The 19061-nt window shown below is 55.5% G+C and overlaps 1 protein-coding gene across 1 annotated transcript in view; it reads left to right on the top strand.

The window, feature by feature from the left end:
- LOC119111611 (uncharacterized) overlaps positions 1–19061 on the top strand; it is a 58925-nt gene that overhangs the window by 29771 nt on the left and 10093 nt on the right. Inside the window, exon 2 of the mRNA XM_037235419.1 lies at positions 4406–4585. Within this exon, the coding sequence (XP_037091314.1) occupies positions 4406–4585 (180 nt within the window). The remainder of the gene's footprint in view (positions 1–4405; positions 4586–19061) is intronic.

Raw genomic sequence — 19061 nt, 5'->3', positions numbered from 1 at the left:
GTCTGTTGATTCTCAGCAATATTATACGGCATACTTTTAACTGCAGTCTTAAACTACAATAGATGTCTGTTAGCTTGATTCGATCACTTGGTTGTTAAATGTTTATTGATTGGTCACCACATCTAAAAAAGTCTAGCTTTAGTTCATAAATTTCAAGATTTATTTGAAGAGGACATGTCTGCCGCAATATAATGAAATTTCCGGCTTAATTATTGAAATTCTTGGAGCTTGAGACTGCAATCGGCAACGTGTGAGATATTGCTAGATTCGAATATACGGCTTTCCCATAACTCGATAACCTCATGGTGTGAATTGCTACCACAATCAGAGGTAGGGAAAATCCCTTTAGGAAGAATTGTAATGCAATGTGCAATCCTAAATGATGTCACTTTCTGCACAAAGATTACAGTTGATCAATAGTTATGTTGGAGATGTTGATTTACATTATCAACGCAGTTCTGTTTGCATTTGTTTGTAAAGCCATGATGAAAACTTAAAAAGAAAGGCTGTTCTTCATTGATGCACGTCATGCATGATATCCAAAATAGCTGTAGTATCTGCCATCCCAAAGAAGAAAAGCATGAACTGCATCTGTCATTTTGAGACACGTTTCCTAACGCCACTTCCCTCCTCGACCCAAACCGCGATGAAATATGCCATGAATTACGTGATTTATGTAACGTTAATCACAAAAGCGCGATCGCCTTGTTTTGGGAAATGTTCCCGCATAGAACGGACTTTAAAACGTCTTAGTTTTAAAAACTCAAAAGCTAAACAATAATGCAGAAACAGAAAGAGTCGAATCGCCTTCACGTTAAGCGTGTGTAAAACAAAAAATCGTTTTTTTCTCATTTTTGGCTCGTTCTAAGACTTTAAAGAAATAGCGTTAAGAAAATGTTGAGTGTTACGACTGAGTTGCTGGTAAAAGAGGCAATATCAGTAAATCTGGAGCAGATGCGTGCTATTTATATTTTTCCACTTTTTACGTTCGGTGAGCCAAGACCTTTGACACGCGGTTGAGTAGTGTTAATGTGATCACTCCGAAGGTTTACCAGAATAACTTTCGAGTGGCGCGACGTAGCCGAGCCAAATTTTGTAAAGCTGTAGGCAACTGAATAGCCGATCTTTCCACATAACATGTATGTACCTTATAAGGTCGCTGACTAAGGCAGGTCAAAGTCGGGGCATGGTTGTCAGCGAAGGCAATGCCAAGGGAATCGTGCCATCTGTTGCGATAACGGGATGTTAGACAAAGTCATAGATATTTGGGATGGATTATTAATTACTCAGGCACTTTGATTTTTTATTGCGACTAATTACATTGACCTTTAGTTGGGTGTGGAGCTCAGACCAGGGTCAAAGTGAAATCGATTTTCAATGTCAATGCTAAACCGTAAAACCCAACCAAACCAAATACCACCACTGACCTTTTGCTTAGAAAATTATCATGGGTGCAGTTGGTTGTATGAGGTCTGAACGTACTTTGTGCACAGGAGTCTGACCGTGTTTGACCTCATTTGATCTGCAGGCCATGCATGGCCTAGGGCTATAGCCTAGGCCACAGAGATTGACTAAGCGAGTCCAAATGCAGATACACCTACCTCGTGTCTCTAGCTCTATTAGTTTCAGAGGTCTCAGCGGACTCAACTTGATCCCAACTTTAGCGTGTCGTATTAAACTGCCACCACCCTGGCGCGTGTCGTCGGTTGGGCGCGACAGTGTGGTCCGCCCCTAAAGTACGTGGCTGGCTATGAAACGACTTATGGTATGCGGTTTCCTTGAAACTGAATCATTGTCATTCAGAGCTAATCTGCGTTTGATGTTGATTTGACAGGCCGGAGCAGCGCTAGATTATTTACGAATGGTTGTAACTGCTTAAGTTACCGGGAGCGTTAGCGAAATGCACTGTTCAGACAGATTTAGCGAAACGCGCGGTGGGTAAAACTGGAACTCAGACCCTATGACCACCAAGCATGCGAACTTGCCGCATAACTTCCGTTCCTATATTTGGCAGGTTATCTGCTTGAAAGGAGGACGAGTTCGTGTACCCGCATGCCATGTTGCACACCGAATGCAAGACAATGCATGCATGTGACACGAGAATGCGATGGCGCGTGCTCGCAAGCCCGTCAACCTCCTCAAATTCTTGAAGCAAGCTCAGACCACATCATCCGTAATTTGTCATGCTACTCCCAGAGGCACACGTAATCTGGTTTTGTGTTTGCAGTATTAATAACCTGCGTGAGCGGTCTTCCATGGGGCGTGGGAAGGTCAGTCAAGTCTGAAGGTCAAACCATGGATGGCTGGAGCATTTTGAGGTCGTGCATTACCATGGGCTTAATACTACACCTGCATATGACGACAAAGGCCGGTTACCCCTGTCGATTCGTTCCTGCAGCTGTTGTTTCACGCAATGCAAACGCAGGAGCACATCAAAATATTTGGCACCCGAATACATCCCAATTAGGACGGTTGTTAGCATCCCTCAACAGTCGGAGGCTAAAAAGCGTATGTCGGACGTGTGCGGTGGGCCCTTGTTCCGTCTCTGGACGTGCTCAGTGACGCACAACTTACACCTGTGCGTTATATCGCTCGTCCATAAAAGTGAAATCAATGAATGACGATAATTTTGCGTGGTAGTTTGAAGCAGAGACTCGTCAAATTATCTTTTAAGCACATGGTTTTAAGCCGATGTCGCATCGGGTTGGTCCCGTTGAGTCAGTGGGGAGGAACGGCGGTTGCGACGGCGGACGCACGTGCCCCCTCCTGCGTCCCCGCCCCCGCCCCCGCCCGCCCCCCGCCCCGCCCGCCCCTGCCCCCGCCCGCCCCCCGCCCCGCCCCGCCCGCCAGACTGGCCCCCTCCGGTCACCAGTGACGGCATTCGTTGTGTGATTTTGCAACGGCGGCAGGGCCCACCGCCAAATGGTACCTTTGTTTTACGGCATTCGCGGGGGCTTATTGGCTTCCACCGGCGTCGGGTCCGCGGTCGTACAGCAGAGCCTCTCTGGTGGCCCGTTAATGGAAATTGAGCACGGCACAGACGGCGGCGGCGCTTTTTCTGGCACCGTTTGTGAAGAGGCGCGGTATTTGGAGTGCGCAGTAAGCGTCAGAGCTGCACATATTGCCCTCTTAATCTCAATTGATTGCGCCATTGGTGCGGAAAAGTTTCACAGGTTGAGTCTGTGGCGCCATCAACCGTATGCTCGCTCTTCTTATTCACCCAGTTTCCTCAGGCCTTGTTGAAAAGTCGTACCCGGCATGGCTTTTTTTTAAATTTCAGGAGCATTCAGAGGTGCGAACATGGCATAGACCTGCTTGCGATTGTTATACGTTTGTGTACCTACATCCTACCTATATCCTACCTACATCCTACCTACATACTGTCCATCCCGCCTTGTAGTACCTACATCCCACTGACATCCCGTCCATGTCACCCTGTAGTACCTACGGCTTAACTCCTTCCCGTCCGTCCCGTCCTGTAGTACCTACATCCAACCCTGTAGTGCCCGCATCCGACCCTTATCCCGTCCATCACATCCCGTAGTACTTGCATCCGACCTCTATCCCGTCCATCCCATCCCGCAGTACCTGCATCCGACCTACATCACGTCCATCCCGTCTCGTAGTACCTGCATCCCACCTACCTCCCGTCCATCCCGTCCCGTAGTACCTGCGTCCTACCTACATCCCGTCCATCCCGTCCCGTAGTACCTGCATCCGACCTCCATCCCGTCCATCTCATCCCGTATCTCGTCCCCACGTTATGAAGTGATTTTTTTTCGAACCTTGACTAGAATAACGCACCACAGCTGAAACTGTGCTCTCTTTAGTTGAAACTTGGCGAGTTCTTCTTCATATTGACTGCTATTATTGACAAGCTAGCGGCCATTTGTGACTGGTCCGGGCGGGCAGTCCAGCCAAGTAGCCACCCGTAGTGACGGCGGCACTGATGGGGCCCATCGGCAGAGTGGATGGGTGGGGGTGGCTCAGCCAAGCACCCACACCGTGATCATGATGCTGATAGCACTCTCTTTCCAATTACGGTATCAATGTATTGCGCTCATTGGGAGGGTGGACGTATTTCGTGGATAAAAGTTCGCCGATTAACCCGGCTAGCGTACTTCTCCTTCACAGCCTTCCTCCAAAGCTTTACCGTCTGAACTCCAGGCAGCTTCGAGGAACGGCCCTGGGAAAAACTGATACTGCGTTAGTCCGGCCTCTAGCACTTAAGTTCTTCAAAGTCATTTCCTCAGTAGCTAATGAATCACATCGTAAAATAGCCTTAGCGCCGATTTCGTCGGTCGTTTTGGGCCGCCGCTGGCCTTGTCTCCCACCGAGGCGGCGAGTTAGAGCGCCAATAACAGGTCTGGGCAGCGCTGACCTCAGGCGGCGGGCTGTGCCGCAGTGAACTGCACCGTGCTGCGTAAGGCCAACTGGACGGAGCAGGCGCTGCCGCGACTTCGGCAGCTCGAGGAGAACATCATCGGCGTGGTGACGTCGCAGCGCTCCAACGGACGCGTCGAGGTCGTCGAGTGGTCCTTCAGCTCCGCCCTGCTCTACTCCGTCACCGTCATAACCACCATCGGTAAGCAGTGAGGCAGCCGGCGCTGCAGCCCCTCAGCGAGCCTCGTCGTGTTCGTCGATGTGCACGAAGTCCTTTCGCTTCGCCGGATTGGTTCGCGGCACTTGTTGCTAGTGGTGCCGAGCTAGCAAACAGTGCTGCGCCAGCTGTGTGTTGACCAATCAGGCGCCATTTCGTTACACGACCCAGGAGCACAGGAGACTCAAGCGTGTCGGCCAAATGCCATTTTCTGATTGGTTGTTGTTTGTTTGCATCATCAGTATCATTATTATCATTGCGAACCTTGGCGAAGTCCAGCGAGTGGCTATTCCAAGGCCGCGTAGGTACATACTACATAGATAAACACAGAACACGCAACACATGCAAATGAGACGCAACGCCAGCGATACACATACGATGTTATAAAACATGAGCGACTTATGATACAATCAGCACCTGCACGGCATGGTCATTTGGTCAGTTTAGGTAAGTTCTCTAATGAAAGACATTGCTTTGCCCTTGAACTGCACTGGCGCGTGGCACCAGCGGGGGGGGGGGGGGGCGGGGCGATTCCACGCCGCTACGGCTCGATAAGAAAATGCTCTTTTCTTGCACTATGCGAGGGTGTTTTTTCGTCATCAGTGGCTCTGATGTGCCGCTGAGATACTTCAGATTGGCGCCTGATCAGATTACTGATAGCCTGTGGCCCATCAGGCACGTAAATTGCGCGATGCAAACATATGCGGTCGCGTTGGGTGACAGTCTCGTCGAAATTGGGCCAATTTAGCTGTTTTCAGAATTTCATGATGTGATCTCGTCTGTGTTTGCCGGCAACGCGGGGCTCATGTTTAATCATTAATGTCATAATGATTTAATCACTGTAGCGCTCATGTTTAACTCCACGAAGGGTGCGTTCACCCAAACTGCCTCGCTTGTTACGACCTCATGACTCGACCAGTGTGTGGCTTATGGTATTTCTTTCCTCTGTTTAAGTCTAAGGCGTAGTCATTTCATGATCAACAGACCTAGTGGCTATCACCTGGTGTTATCAGTTGTGGTGTGTTCAAGAAAAGAGGCATCGGAGTGTAACCTGCTGTGATTATTTTTCATCCAATCCGTACGCAGATTCCACATACATGTATCTTTAGCTCCTGCATACCAATGCTTTCACATTCTCCTCTGAGGTCCACACTCTCCGCATCTGTCCTTGCCAACGACGGCAACTTGCAGCGAAATTATCTCGAACGGTTTACAATAGTCCAAAAACAGCAGGATATCCTGAAGACGGTTTATGAGGACGTGAATCGATTTCAAGCAGCGCGACCGACTGTCTTCGCCATAAAACGCACTGATGTGCACTCGGTCAGACATCGCCATCTGCTTATTGGATCGGTCGCTTTGTCAGCGATGTTCCCAATGACACAAGTTCGGTCCTGGAAGTCACATTTGCATTACGGCTGCGTTGTTACGATGAAAATCTTGCAAACAGCTAAATAAATTCACCGAAAACAGGTTCTGCCTGCCGCGCAGATGCGGAGAATGCCACGTCATGCTGACTGCACATGAATAGTCTTTTTGATCCAGCCACAAAATTGGCGCAACGGAAACCACCATATTTTGATACGCACGTGCATGAAAATCGCATTGCATTCACCATCTGCCCTCCGACATATTATCAGGCACCTCGCAAAGCGCGTTATCAACTGCGACGTCGCAGCTAAACCTCAAGTCAGCGGTCGCGGCGGGGTCAATTCCAACCGTAATCTGTTGGGCTATCCTCCAGCGCGCAACTGCCGTCTTTGCGCCTGCATCATTATGAAGGGCTTTCATTTGCCCTATCTACGTGGCAGTTCCACACCGGCTGGGGCCCAAGCATAGTCGGATGTGTGCCAGAGTGCTACGTAGCGACGCTTGCGGCGGTGGGCGAAATCTGTCATATTCCGTGCCCGGCTTTTAATGACCTTTGCGCCGGAGAAATGACTGCAGCAGTCGAGCCCGAGTCACCTGTTAGGAGAGTTCACATGTCGGCTGGGTCAGCTGAGGGGCGCGGCACCAGTTGGTTTGTTCGACTGTTGGCCGGGCCACCTGTCGGGCGGAGCCAGGAGTCGGCCGGAGATCACTTGTCGGGCGGAGCCGGGAGTCGGCCGGGGATCACCTGTCGGGCGGGTTTGTTGTTGGCCGGGGTCACCTTTCAGCACGGGTCACCTGTCGGGCAAGGTCGCTGACCGGACGAGGTCAGCCGTCGGTCGGGGTCACCCGTTGATCGGGGTATCTGTTAGCAGAGGTCATCTGCCGGGCAGGGGCACTTATTGGCCGTGGTCAGCTGTTGTCTAGGGTCCTCTTTCGGCCCGAGTCACCTGTTAGCAAGGGGTCAGCTGTTGGTCTGGGTCACCTGCCAGTCGGTCACCTGTCAGCCGGGGTCACCTGTCAACAGGAGTCACCTGAAGACCGGGGTCACCTGTTGACCTGGGTCACCTGTTGACCGGGGTCACCCGTTGACGGGAACCACCTGTTGACCTGGGTCGCCTGTTGACCGGGGTCATCTGCTGACCTGGGACACCTGTTGACCTAGGTCACCTGCTGATCAGAGTCACCAGTTGACCGGGGTCACTTGCTGACCTGGGTCACCTGTCGGCCGGTATCCCGCAGCAATCATGGGTTTCCGCTGCCGTGGCAAAAGCTCACGATGTGACGCAAAGCCCCCCGTACGCCGCCCTGTGACCTAACAGCCGCGTGTGGACGACGCAGTACTGTCGCTAAACAGACGGCGACGGTGCTGCTGCTGCTGCCTCAGGCCGTGATGACCTGTCACGACCCGACTCCGTCTGGAGGCCGCTGGGGACGCGCCGGCGCTGCAGGCGCTGTAGGCTGCCAGTCAACCGTTATTAACCCAACGGGCCTTTCGCCTTGGTCGGGGCGTAATCGCGTCAGCCACGGGCTAGTTATGAAGCCGGTTTTTAAGTGGCGCGCCGGCCTGGCCCGTGCTGCAATGTGTTCGGGTGCGGGCAAAAACCGGCGACGACATCCTACTTCGGCCGAGCCGAGCGCCGCCATCCCGGAGCGGTCCCCATCCCGTCTGGGCTGCAGCTCCGACGGGTCACTCGCCGCCGCTGCTGATGGCGGCAGCTCCGACGGGTCACTGGCCGCCGCTGCTGGTAGCTGCAGCTCTGACGGGTCACTGGCCGCCGCTGCCGGTGACGGCAGCTCCGACGGGTCACTGGCCGCCGCTGCTGGTGACGGCAGCTCCGATGGGTCACTGGCCGCCGTTGCTGGTAGCAGCAGCTCCGACGGGTCACTGGCCGCCGCTGCCGGTGGCAGCAGCTCTGACGGATCACTGGCCACCGTTGCTGGTGGCAGCAGCTCTGACGGGTCACTGGGCCTCCGCTACTGGTGGCAGCAGCTCCGACAGGTCACTGGCCGCCGCTGCTGGTAGCTGCAGCTCTGGCGGTTCACTGGGCCGCCGCTGCTGGCGACGGCAGCTCCGACGGGTCACTGGCCGCCGTTGCCGGTGACGGCAGCTCCGACGGGTCACTGGCCGCCGCTGCTGGTGGCAGCAGCTCCGACGGGTCACTGGCCGCCGCTGCTGGTGGCGGCAGCTCCGACGGTTCACTGGGCCGCCGCTGCTGGTGGCGGCAGCTCTGACGGGTCACTGGGCCGCCGCTGCTGGTAGCATCAGCTCCGACGGGTCACTGGCCGCCGCTGCTGGTGGCAGCAGCTCTGACGTGTCACTGGCCGCCGTTGCTGGGCGCTGTCCTCGGATCTGCGGTGCTAAGTCTGTGGATTTGAACCTTCAGCTGTGGAGACGCGGGGAAGGCTTCACGGCGTTGGATCGATACAGTCTGGGACACGGCTGAGGAGTAGGGATCATGGATCATGGATCAGTTGATTTTGGGATTTTGTTAAACGTGATGGTGTAGGAAAGTCATGATTGTGTCGCCAGCTATTAATCTCTCTGTTCGTCACGTCTGTGCTCGTTTTACTGGAGATCTCTTTCGAAATAAGGCAGCAGTGCCCCCGTCGAAGATGACCAGTGGTGCATGTCTCATCCGATTGTTTCCTCTTCCCCGAGCCCGTGCAACACTCGACACGTGATTTCACGCACTGTTTGACGCATTCGGGGAGGGAGAGGGACGGACGCTTGTGAACGCACGAGTGCGCGTGTGTGTACAGTTATGAACGGCGCCCTGTTCTCATCAGGAGCGCGCGCCGCTGTTTACCAGCCGTGAGCAGAATTATCGCCTGACCTTTACCTATTTGTGCCAGATCAAACAGACACAGATTAATTTCGGCTTCATTTGTTCTTGACGGGTGCCGCAACACGACAAATGTGTGTAAATATTGGCGCATGCTATTTGCGCTGTCCCCCGGGTCGCGTTTCGGCGGCGCATTACGGGCGCGATGACAGGCCTCCGGTTGGCTGGCAGCGGCTCTAGCACCGGGCCGCTCCTCTACCGCCTCTGACGTCATCAGATGACGTCACTCGCGCCCCACGCTCACCCCGTCTGCACTTGGCAGCTGCGCTGCTCAAGCGCTACTTGGGTCAAGAAGAAGCGTTGTCACGGCAGTGTGACAGGGCATAATTCTGTTTAAAAGCTGGGCCTCGGCTGGGAAGTGCGGGTGTTTCTGCGAAGTGGACTACGGTGATATGTGATGCCGAGCAGTTGCATGCGATCTGACGTCTTTGATTTTTTGTAGAACAGTGACGCGTTTTGGTTGCTGACGTTATGCCGTTGAGGACGAGTGGTCTGAAGCTGGTTTTTCCCGCGCTTTTTTATAGTTTGTGCGTTGGCACGGCGCAAAATGACGAAAACACACATTAACACGCGCCTGGGTGGCCGGCTGGATACCCTTTGCTCGGATGGGGTGCGGGGGGAATCAAATTAACCCCACTGAGATCTCAGGATCTAAAAAAAGGTAGAGACACCAAATTTACAGGGTGTGCTGACCTGTACGTGAAATTAATTAAGTCAAAGTTTTAGGTTCCTAGGTCATGGACCTTCGGATCAAATAAGGTCGAACAAGGTCAAATTCCAGGTTGATCTCCAGAGTACTCCCAGAACCGAGATAACTGTTTCTAAGCAAAAGGTAACCTGCTCATTTAAGGTCAGTAACCTTGTTTGACCTCCTGAAGGTCATGGTGACCAAAATCATACAAGAATGCTCTGAGTTTTGCATTGGAATAAGCGACAAAGATTATGCTAGGCAGTATGCTCCAAAAACAAAATGTTGACCTGCGTCATTTTAGGTTAATGACCTATCCTGGCCTCTAAGAAATTAATGGAAGATTTACAATGCGGTTCCTGCTATCAATAAATTTTGTGAACGAGCGCTAGAAACTATCCCATACAGCAAGCCCTAGAGTAATAAAACAGGTAGGTTTTGGCCTTGGTCCGACCTACATTGACCCTAGGTTGATGCTATTTCTTCGTGTAATTGTTGTGTTGCCTTAAGAAGCATCCCAGAGATGTATGGCTTTGTCTTACATTTCGTTGTTGCATCAGATTGAACGATTCCGTAGAAATTGACTTCGCTGAAACCATGGCCTGACTTTGACCTGCCATAGGTCAGCAACCTTACAAGGTGCATCTAAATTTTTGACACCAAACAATCCGCTATGCAATTGCCTACAGTCATGGCGCAACTACGCGGCGCCGTTTGGAAATAATTCTGGAAAAACCTTTGGGGGGGGGGGCAATTTGACCCCCCGAGCGCGTGTTGATGGGGCATGGGCGTGCACTTTGTAACATGATAACTCGCCTGAGTTGGATGCGCCTGTGAGCAAATTTCAGGCCCGATTGAAGTTGAGGTTGGCCGGTTGAGGAGCAGGTACGGTAAATGTTCAGCCACAGAACAGACACATAAAGCAATTAGGCGTCACATTATAAATGGAGTCATCAAGCAGACATCAAGGAGTCATCAAGCATGCGATAGGCAGCATCAAGCATGCAATAGGTGGCATCAGGAGGACTTGCGGTCCGACTAGCGGTCACCATGACATATTGTGCATCAAAATGCTGAAACAGTGCGCAAAACCATTGCCGGCTAAAGGCCTAAAGAATGATAATGCAATGCAGGCAATACGTAAAACGACATGACACATCGAGAGAAACTTGCAAAGTAGTGAAGCCCTTCCAGTGGAGATGAGGTAGATGTCTAGCTCTGTCTCTGTTGCTCACTGAGGTGCTTACGGCAACGTGGTTGAGGGCCATCCTTGAATTATATTACACATTTGGTGCTTTTTTAACCCCTCTCCCTATTACGCACTAGTTGCTCTTGACCCCCACGCTCACACCCTCCCACCTGCCCCATGGTCACGTTGTGTTTAACATAACATCCGAAACAGGTAGCGTCCATGCAATCTTTAATTGACCTAGGGATGTCAAAAAACTGGCGTGCAGCTTGTCGTGAGAAGAACTCAGCGGTATCCGGCTTTCAGATAAAACAAAATGGAAATAAACGATTTCCGCGTGATTTGCAGACACACCTAAGGTGCTATTGCATTGTTCCGAACTCCCCTTCTCCCTCGTTACATCTCGGTTAGGCTCCATCTGGAACCTCCTCCGCGCGTAGGGTGATTTATGAATGGACCCTCAATAATATAGCATGGACTAGTGAATAGCAGGGAGCAGTGGGCTGTGTTTGTGTGTGTGTGTGAGCAGTGGGTTGTGTTTGTCGAGTCACTGATGGCGGTAGACATGGGTGCAGGTCATGGCTATGTGGGACAGGTCGGGTGCGAGTATCGAATTTTACACATCAAGGCATCTGTTCAGAACGCTGGTGCGTCCCGAACTGCGCGGAAGAAAACTTTAGGCAGAGCAAGCAATAAGTCGCTGAACCGGCCACCACGGCAGTGATCCACTTACCTATACCGGCCCTTCGGACAGATTTTTCAGGACTTTAACAGTGGATCTGAGGCTTCCTCCCGTCCACTATCCGAGTGGCCAACGCCCCGCGTCGGGAAGAGACGCTGACTCGCCTCTCTAGCGCCAGGGAAGTGACGTTGACTTGCCTCTCTAGCGTCGGGGAGTGACGTTGACTTGCCTCTCTAGCGTCCCTGCGTATCCCAGAATTCAGGGACACTTGCATGAGTTCATAGTGGGGGGGGGGGGGGGGGGAGAGAGCACAACGGAAAAATGCTCACTATATACGTAAGTGAGCGAAGAACAGGCGCGAAATTCCTTGTATAGCGTGAAATAACATCGCATGTTATTGATTAGTCAAGCTTTATTTATCTGCCCCGAATTTTTCATTTTTCGCTTATCCACGCACATACCAACCCATGCAATGCGTTTGATAAGGGGGATGTGGTCTCGGGGGCCACCACGTGAGTTCGTTGCTGCCTGTGTCAACGTCGTCGCCGCGAGGCCGGAGCACGACGGCCCGCTCCCCTGCACTTGGAGAGGCGTCCCAACGGGCCGCACTGCCGGTAAAGTTCCGTGAGCTGACAGGCGGCCGCGCGCATAACCGGTGCAAAGCAGGCCGTCGGTCGCCGAACTGGCGCGGTTTACACGCACTGGGCCCGGCTTGGCGGCGCTAGTCGGCAGTAAACGCGTGCTCGTGCCCCGCCCTCTGGTTGCCACGGCCGTCCACACACTGGGGACGGCACCGCAGGCCTGAGCGTGTGGCCACGCGACCGCCGCAGTGTTGGTGGGGACGGCGATGTCGTTTGCCAGGTCCTGCGTGGTCGGGCAGTCGCCGCTCCCGAACTCTCCCCTCAGTCGGCCAGCCAGGCCCCCTGCGTGGTCGGGCAGCCGCCGCTCCCGAACTCTCCCCTCAGTCGGCCAGCCAGGCCCCCTGCGTGGTCGAGCAGCCGCCGCTCCCGGACTCCCCCCTCAGTCGGTCAGCCAGGCCCCCTGCGTGGTCGGGCAGCCGCCGCTCCCGAACTCTCCCCTCAGTCGGTCAGCCAGGCCCCCTGCGTGGTCGGGCAGCCGCCGCTCCCGAACTCTCCCCTCAGTCGGCCAGCCAGGCCCCCTGCGTGGTCGAGCAGCCGTCGTTCCCGAACTCTTCATTCTTCATCTCCCGAACCCGAACCCCTCATTGTTCCGGGCGCCCTGACCAACGCAGGTTTCGGCCACCGACCTTGTCCCTGATTGGAAAATGGGCACCCAGGGCTCAGACTGACACGGAGCCGACTGCTCTATGTTGATTCTTCCTGACCGACATGGAGGCGCTCATCAACTTAGGGGGTCCCCGATCGGCGTAAAGGTGTTCTGGTTGACATTGGAGGGCCAACCTTGTGGTTCCGTGCCCCTTAATACGACCTCTTGCCAGCCATTCGGGCACTTCAATCGACCCCTGATCTTCGGACCCTTTTTGCAGTCCCCTCGAACACTGCTCTTGGCCGACTCGGGCCCCCTTACCAATAGATGGCCTCTATCAGGCCCCATGAGCCCTTGACCAACACAGGAGGCCGCTCATTGACTCAGGGGCCCTGACTTATGTAAATCGCAGACCCCGGTCTCTTCCCTGCCTGGAAAGTGTGTCCTCGAGTCCAGACGTAAACGGAGCCGACTGTTCGTTACAGATGGTACCTGGCCAGCACATAGCTCCCCAACAACTCTGGGGCTCCAACCGGTGCAAAGGCCATCCGACAGACGGCATTTATGGGTCCCCTTCACACGGCGTCCGACCAGACCTTCGGGGCCTTCTGGCCCTTAAGCAGTCCCTTTACCGTCAGTTCCGAGGAACCTAAGGAAGGAGGCATGTGCCTCCAGCGCCCTTTGTCCGCGCCACCGGTCACCAGCCCCGCTCTGGTCAGCGCGGTTCGTCACACGTCCTGCACGAGCCGGCCGTTCCCAGTTCCGGTGCGCGTCTGCACGGCGTGACCTCGCCGTTTGCTGTGGGTACACGAGCCCGGCCCGGTTCACGCGGTCCGTTCGGCCGGAACGGCGGAGGTCAGGTGTGCTGAACCCGTCAGCTTCCCCCCCCCCCCTCTCCCTGTAGAGTTGGGCCCCGGCCGCCGACCCCCACCCGCCATGGTGGATGTCTGTCCGTCTGGCGGTCTTCCCGTCCGGTGGCAGCCAGTCCCGCCCTGCTCAGCGCCGCTCTACATGCAGGGAAGCGCCCGGCGAGCGTTAGCCGCCGGCTGCGGGCCGTGGAATGTAGCTGGTCTCAGTCTTCCGATGCATCATGGAGGTGCTGCCATCTGTCGGACGCGAGCTACGCTGCCTGCCGCGGTTATCCGTGTCATTTCCGATCGTCGAACTGATGAAGGTCCCGCTCTTCGTTCGTCACACCCGACGTCGCGGTGCTTTTTGGGGCAGGGGTGCCCATCCCAGCGAGAATTTTGTTTAATGAGCCACCCACGTCAGCCAAGCGTCTCGTTAAGTTTATATCGCGGTGCGGCAGCACTCGACCGATGTTTCAGGCTGCCATCGATCGCCAATGTGCTTAGCCACTCTGGCTCGGAACCATCCATCAATCCCGTGCTTCCGTGAGGCGTGATGTGCCATCGAGCTGCGCTGTCACCTGACGCCTGAAAAACACCCGCAACCGCATACCGCCGCTGTGGAGGCGAGGCCACTGACGGAGCGGCCTGAGGGAATGCCGAGAAAAGCGATTGCGACAATGCCCCGGAAGACAACTTTTCGATGGAAAGGGCTTACATTGTGACCTTTTCAATTGGCAATGGTGGGAATATGGCCATGCGTACCACACCGCGTTCTCTACTCCTGCGCAGGCTGTTTTGCGTCGGGTCGCCGCCTGTCGAGGGCTGGTCGAACCAAACGCTGGGCCTGACGCTCAGACCATCGCTCACGAGCGGCTATCCTTTCATGGGCTGCGCGTGCTGCCGATCGATGCGGCCCTCCGGCTGCTTCTGAGAAAGCCCGCCGGACTGCCGATGCCGATGGCGATTAGGGTTGGCTCGGGCCGGCTGCTGGCCACGCTGGGCGGACGGTCCGCAGAGACGCAGTGTCCATTTCCGGCTTCTTTCCAGTTGAGATTTGAGAGAACTTGTTCATAAAGGCACGGCCAGTCATTCCTGGAAGCGTGGGTAGCGCAATTTGACGTTTTCTTAAAGGTGTATGGCGTCATAAGCAATCCCACTGGCGTGGTGGGACGCACAGGATCAGTGGCGTTACCAGGGTTCGTCAGCTAAAGGGCAGAGATTCAGGGGTAAAAACACTCACACCCTACCCCTTTTGTCGGATATCGAAGAGCCCTGGGTTAAGTAGGTTTTATTTCGAGGTTCAGCAAGCCGCCTGCTTCCCGCCTCCCCCCCCCCCCTTCCCTCCACCCGTGGCGACGCCTATGAGCGGACGTTACCCTGCGACGGAGGCGCTGCCGTGCAGGCGGCCGTTTAACTTTCACTTGGCCACCGGAAGTGGCGTGCAGCGTTCGTCAGCAGTAACAGCCGACGTTCGAACGTCGGTAATAACTACGTCTGTGCGTGAAGCGTGGGGCGATGCGGCGAAGGCCCGTCCCGTCCAATCCAGCCCAGTCCAGTCTAGTCCCATTCCGTCCCGTCCATTCGTTCAGGCAGGGGTCAGGTGGCTCGGCCGACACTCAGTTACGGCCGGCGCAAAAACGGGCGCCGGTGAGCGATCGGTTCCTCGAGAGCCGTTGGCCGGCAAAACCAGGGGTCGAGCCGAGCTCGCCCGCCGGCCAAAAGCTCTGAGACGTCACTCACGGTGTAGTGCGCGCCCCGCGTGACCTGCGGGGGCGTGCAGCACGCGCTCGCTAAGCAACGCGGCTCTGCGCGACCGGATGTCAGCTAGGTGTGGTGGGTGCGTGGCGCCGGGCGCGACGCCGCCGCCACCAGCCGGCGGTATCTCCTGCCCGGGGCTGGTCGGCAGACGTGGGAAGCCGGCGACCCGACGGCCGTGTGACTCAGACACCGGTCGCGAGGGGCCGGCGCGCCCCTGAACCCGCCGCCCGGTCGTGACGTCACCGATCGCCGGCGGCGGCAGGTGCGGCGCGGGCAACGAGCCGGTGGTGTTCACGGGCGGCGGGAGGACACGCCATGCAGCCAGGGAGGAAGGGGCGGGGTGCGGGGGCTTGCACTGGTGAGCCTCGCTCTCTCCCACGCTAGCCGTGCCGGCCAACAGCACACACGTGCTGATGGCCGCCTTTCCGTTCACGGGGACTTTGCAACGCAGTCATACCGTACACATCGGTCAGACATCATACCGTCACGCGCCATGCCGTCACATGGCGACGTCCGACGCTGAAGAGCACCTGCATTTCCGCACATCTGCAATGCACCTGAAATCGCTGCCACCACCGAGTGCGGCCCAGCTGGCGATCAGCCCAGAGCTTTCATCGACCCGCGGTGTTTGGGGTGCTCTCAGTGACAGCACTGTCTGGAGCCGGCTCTGTATAACCCCGGCGATTGAGCCGTAAACACGCGCGGTCTCTTGGTCCGCCAAATCACCGCACCACTTTGAACCCGGGACGTGGCGCCCGCCGGCAGAAGCGCCATCCGGTGGGTCACGAGCAACGGCCTGCATCGCTCCCGGCTTGCGAGGCCCTCCCATAGGTACACGGAACAGACACGAAGGGTGGTCGTCCCCGAGTCCAGCGACTCGCCGGACAGCCTGCACCTGACGGACAAGGATGTTGAAAGCCGACACCCGCCGAAAGCGACGGTTGTTCCGTCCGAGTGCGGTGCGTTGGCGGTTCTGCGGTGGGGAAGTGGCGTGGTTCTCCCGGCGGTCGGGGCGCGTGGGCGGCGCCGCCGCTGTGGAGGATCCCCCGGGCGGGTGCCTAGCCGGCCGATGCCCCCTGCCGACCCGGGACCGCGTGCGAGCCGTCCCACGTCAACAGCCGGCCGACGGGCGGCGGCCGGCTGACCCGGACGTGGGGTCGGCACCGGCTGGCCGGGCGGGAGCGGCCGCCGCCGGCCGCTGTTGGAGGACATGAGCCGCCCCCGCAGATCTAGGTACTGAGGACAGGAGCGCCCACGCAGACCTAGCTACTGAGGACAGGAGCGCCCCCGCAGACCTAGCTACTGAGGACAGGAGCGCCCACGCAGACCTAGCTACTGAGGACAGGAGCACCACAGTAGGTCTGGAACGAGGACGGCAGAACCCACAGCGGAACTGTGCGCTGAGAATCAGGGGCGGCACCACGGGTTTTGAGTTGGGGGAGGCAGGATTTACCAACGGGCCGCCTAAAAAAATGAGGCCTCTTGCTTAGTGTCGTTTTCAAGGTGGAAGGGCTCTGAGAGCATGAGTCCCCTTATCAAACTGTTACTTTTATCATATCCATGTGAATCCATGTCCATGCACGTCGACAAACAAAGATTCTGGAATGAGGCCTTCTAGTTATCCAGCGAATGGCCAGGGTAACCTAAAATAGGACCGCTTGTTCCAGAAAAGTACCTCCCGATGTATATAGGTATCTCCTAATATATAAAAAGATGTCTGCGATTCACGGGGTAGAGGCTCCAAATCTAGTCAAGCGGCCTCGCTATCCAAAAACAGGGCATGCTCATCCGAAACTGCGGCCATCTGATGCATGAAAGAGGCCTCCTGTTCTTCTAAACCAGACTAGTGGCCTCTTGGCTTGTAACGGGGGCCTTCCGAGCCAGCAAATGGGTCACCTTAACACAGCATTGGGCTTCCTGATCTACAGCATTGTCTACGTTATTCATAAAGATGATTTCAAGACTCAAAAAGGGGTCTCTTGATGTGGTAACGGGTCTTGTGAGCTCGAATTATTAATACTCTTGCTCATTTATGGGGCTTCCTTGACCTGAATTTTGGTACTCTACGAAAACTTGCAATGTGTTTAGGCGCGAAGCCACAATGTTTTAGATGCAAAGTTACAGTGTCTTTAATAGGTAAAAGAGGGACCGCCCAAAAAAATTATTGGGAAACATCATACTCCTGCCCCCTCTTCCCCACCGGTAGGGGACAACTGCCCCTGCCTTCCGCCTCCCACTCCCCTGTTGCGCCGCCCCTGCTGAGGACATGAAAGCCCGCAGCGGACCTCGCGGCCTGTCTGTACTATATACAGAAGGGTGCGCCTGGCCCGGCGACAGACATGCCGGACGAAGCGCTTCTGAGTGACTTACCGAGTATTACTTGGCAGCGCTGGGAGGAATCGCAACCGAAACTTTTGCCTGGTAATGAGAATAGCAAGGCAAATTAACTAGCTGACAGGCCAATGGCAAGTTAGTTCCCGAAACTTATTGTTCCGGTGGTGCTGCGCTCTGTTTAGGGATCATCGGGTCCGTGGAGTCTGCGAAGATCCCACCGGGCCGCTGTTTGCCCCACGAACTGAACGAGCAACAATGCAACTTCACAGATCGACCTGCTCTCCGGTTGTGGTGCAAAGCGCCCCTTGCGTCGCCCATTGCGCGGTGCTGTGGCGCTGCGTCCCGACACCGCATGGCGCGGACCTACCCGGAGACCAGGCGGACCTACCCGGAGACCAGGCGGACCTACCCGGGGACCACGCGAACCTACCCGGGGACCAGGCGGACCTACCCGGAGACCAGGCGGACCTACCAGGGGACCAGGCGGACCTACTCGGGAACCAGGCGGACGCCCCCGGGGACCAGGCGACCTACCCGGGGACCAGGCCATCAGTCCTGGTATTTCCTCGACGGACGTACGATGTCATTCAAGAACGAAAATATTTGTTCTGACTGAAAAGACTGAAAGCCAGACAATATCTGTGGTGCAGCAGTCCTTCCATCCAGTGCAAATTAGTGCAGAGGCATGCTGTTTGCGTAGCATTGGTCCGACGTCTTTAAGTGGAAAAGGCGCACTAACATATGTAATCGCATAGGGAAAACGTGGTTGCGTTGGGCCGAAACTGCTGCCCACGCCCGCGCAGTTGCGGCACATGAGACGGCGAATCTAGACCATCTACTCTGTATGGGCACGGCATCTTCATTTATCCCAATTAGGGATTGGGCCGAGCACACTAATAACATGGTTGTCGTCACTGTTGTCCCACCATAAGGCCGCGGAAGACGCCGGAGTGCCACATAATGGTGTCACAGAGTTATGGGGGTCTGGTCCGCAAATCAACCTCCGACCTAGAATAAAGTATTGCTGTATAGAATGCCGGCCCGCCACAAATGCGCGGAATGAGCCAGACGCGTCAAAGTTGAGTTACTTGTCCGCTTGAGATCGTCTGGCCTACGATCATCTGATCCAACAGCAGCTAGGAGTAGAAACCCATGAAGACCCGACTTATCAGTGGATCCGACGAGACGGCATGACTTACGAGCTCGCTGACGCACGCTAGCAACTTCCTAAAACGCCCGGATGCGCCGTTTCTGCCACAGGATGCGCCAGACACCTCTCTCTCTCTCTCTCTCCTCTCTCTCTCTCTCTCCTCTCTCTCTCCCTCTCCTTCCTCTCTCTCCTCTCCCTCTCTCTCTCTCTCTCTCTCTCTCTCTCTCTCTCTCTCTCTCTCTCTCTCTCTCTCTCCTCCCTCTCTCTCTCTCTCTCTCTCTCCTCCTTCTCTCTTCTCTCTCCGCTTCGCCTCTCTCTCTCTCTCTCTCTCTCTCCTCTCTCTCTCTCCTCGCCCTCTCCTCTCTCTC

This window comes from Pollicipes pollicipes, unplaced genomic scaffold (assembly GCF_011947565.3).
Source record: "Pollicipes pollicipes isolate AB1234 unplaced genomic scaffold, Ppol_2.1 Scaffold_7261;HRSCAF=8764_pilon_pilon_pilon, whole genome shotgun sequence".
Taxonomy (NCBI): domain Eukaryota; kingdom Metazoa; phylum Arthropoda; class Thecostraca; order Pollicipedomorpha; family Pollicipedidae; genus Pollicipes; species Pollicipes pollicipes.
The sequence above is the reverse complement of the archived record's forward strand: the minus strand, read 5'-3'. Positions and strand labels throughout refer to the sequence as shown.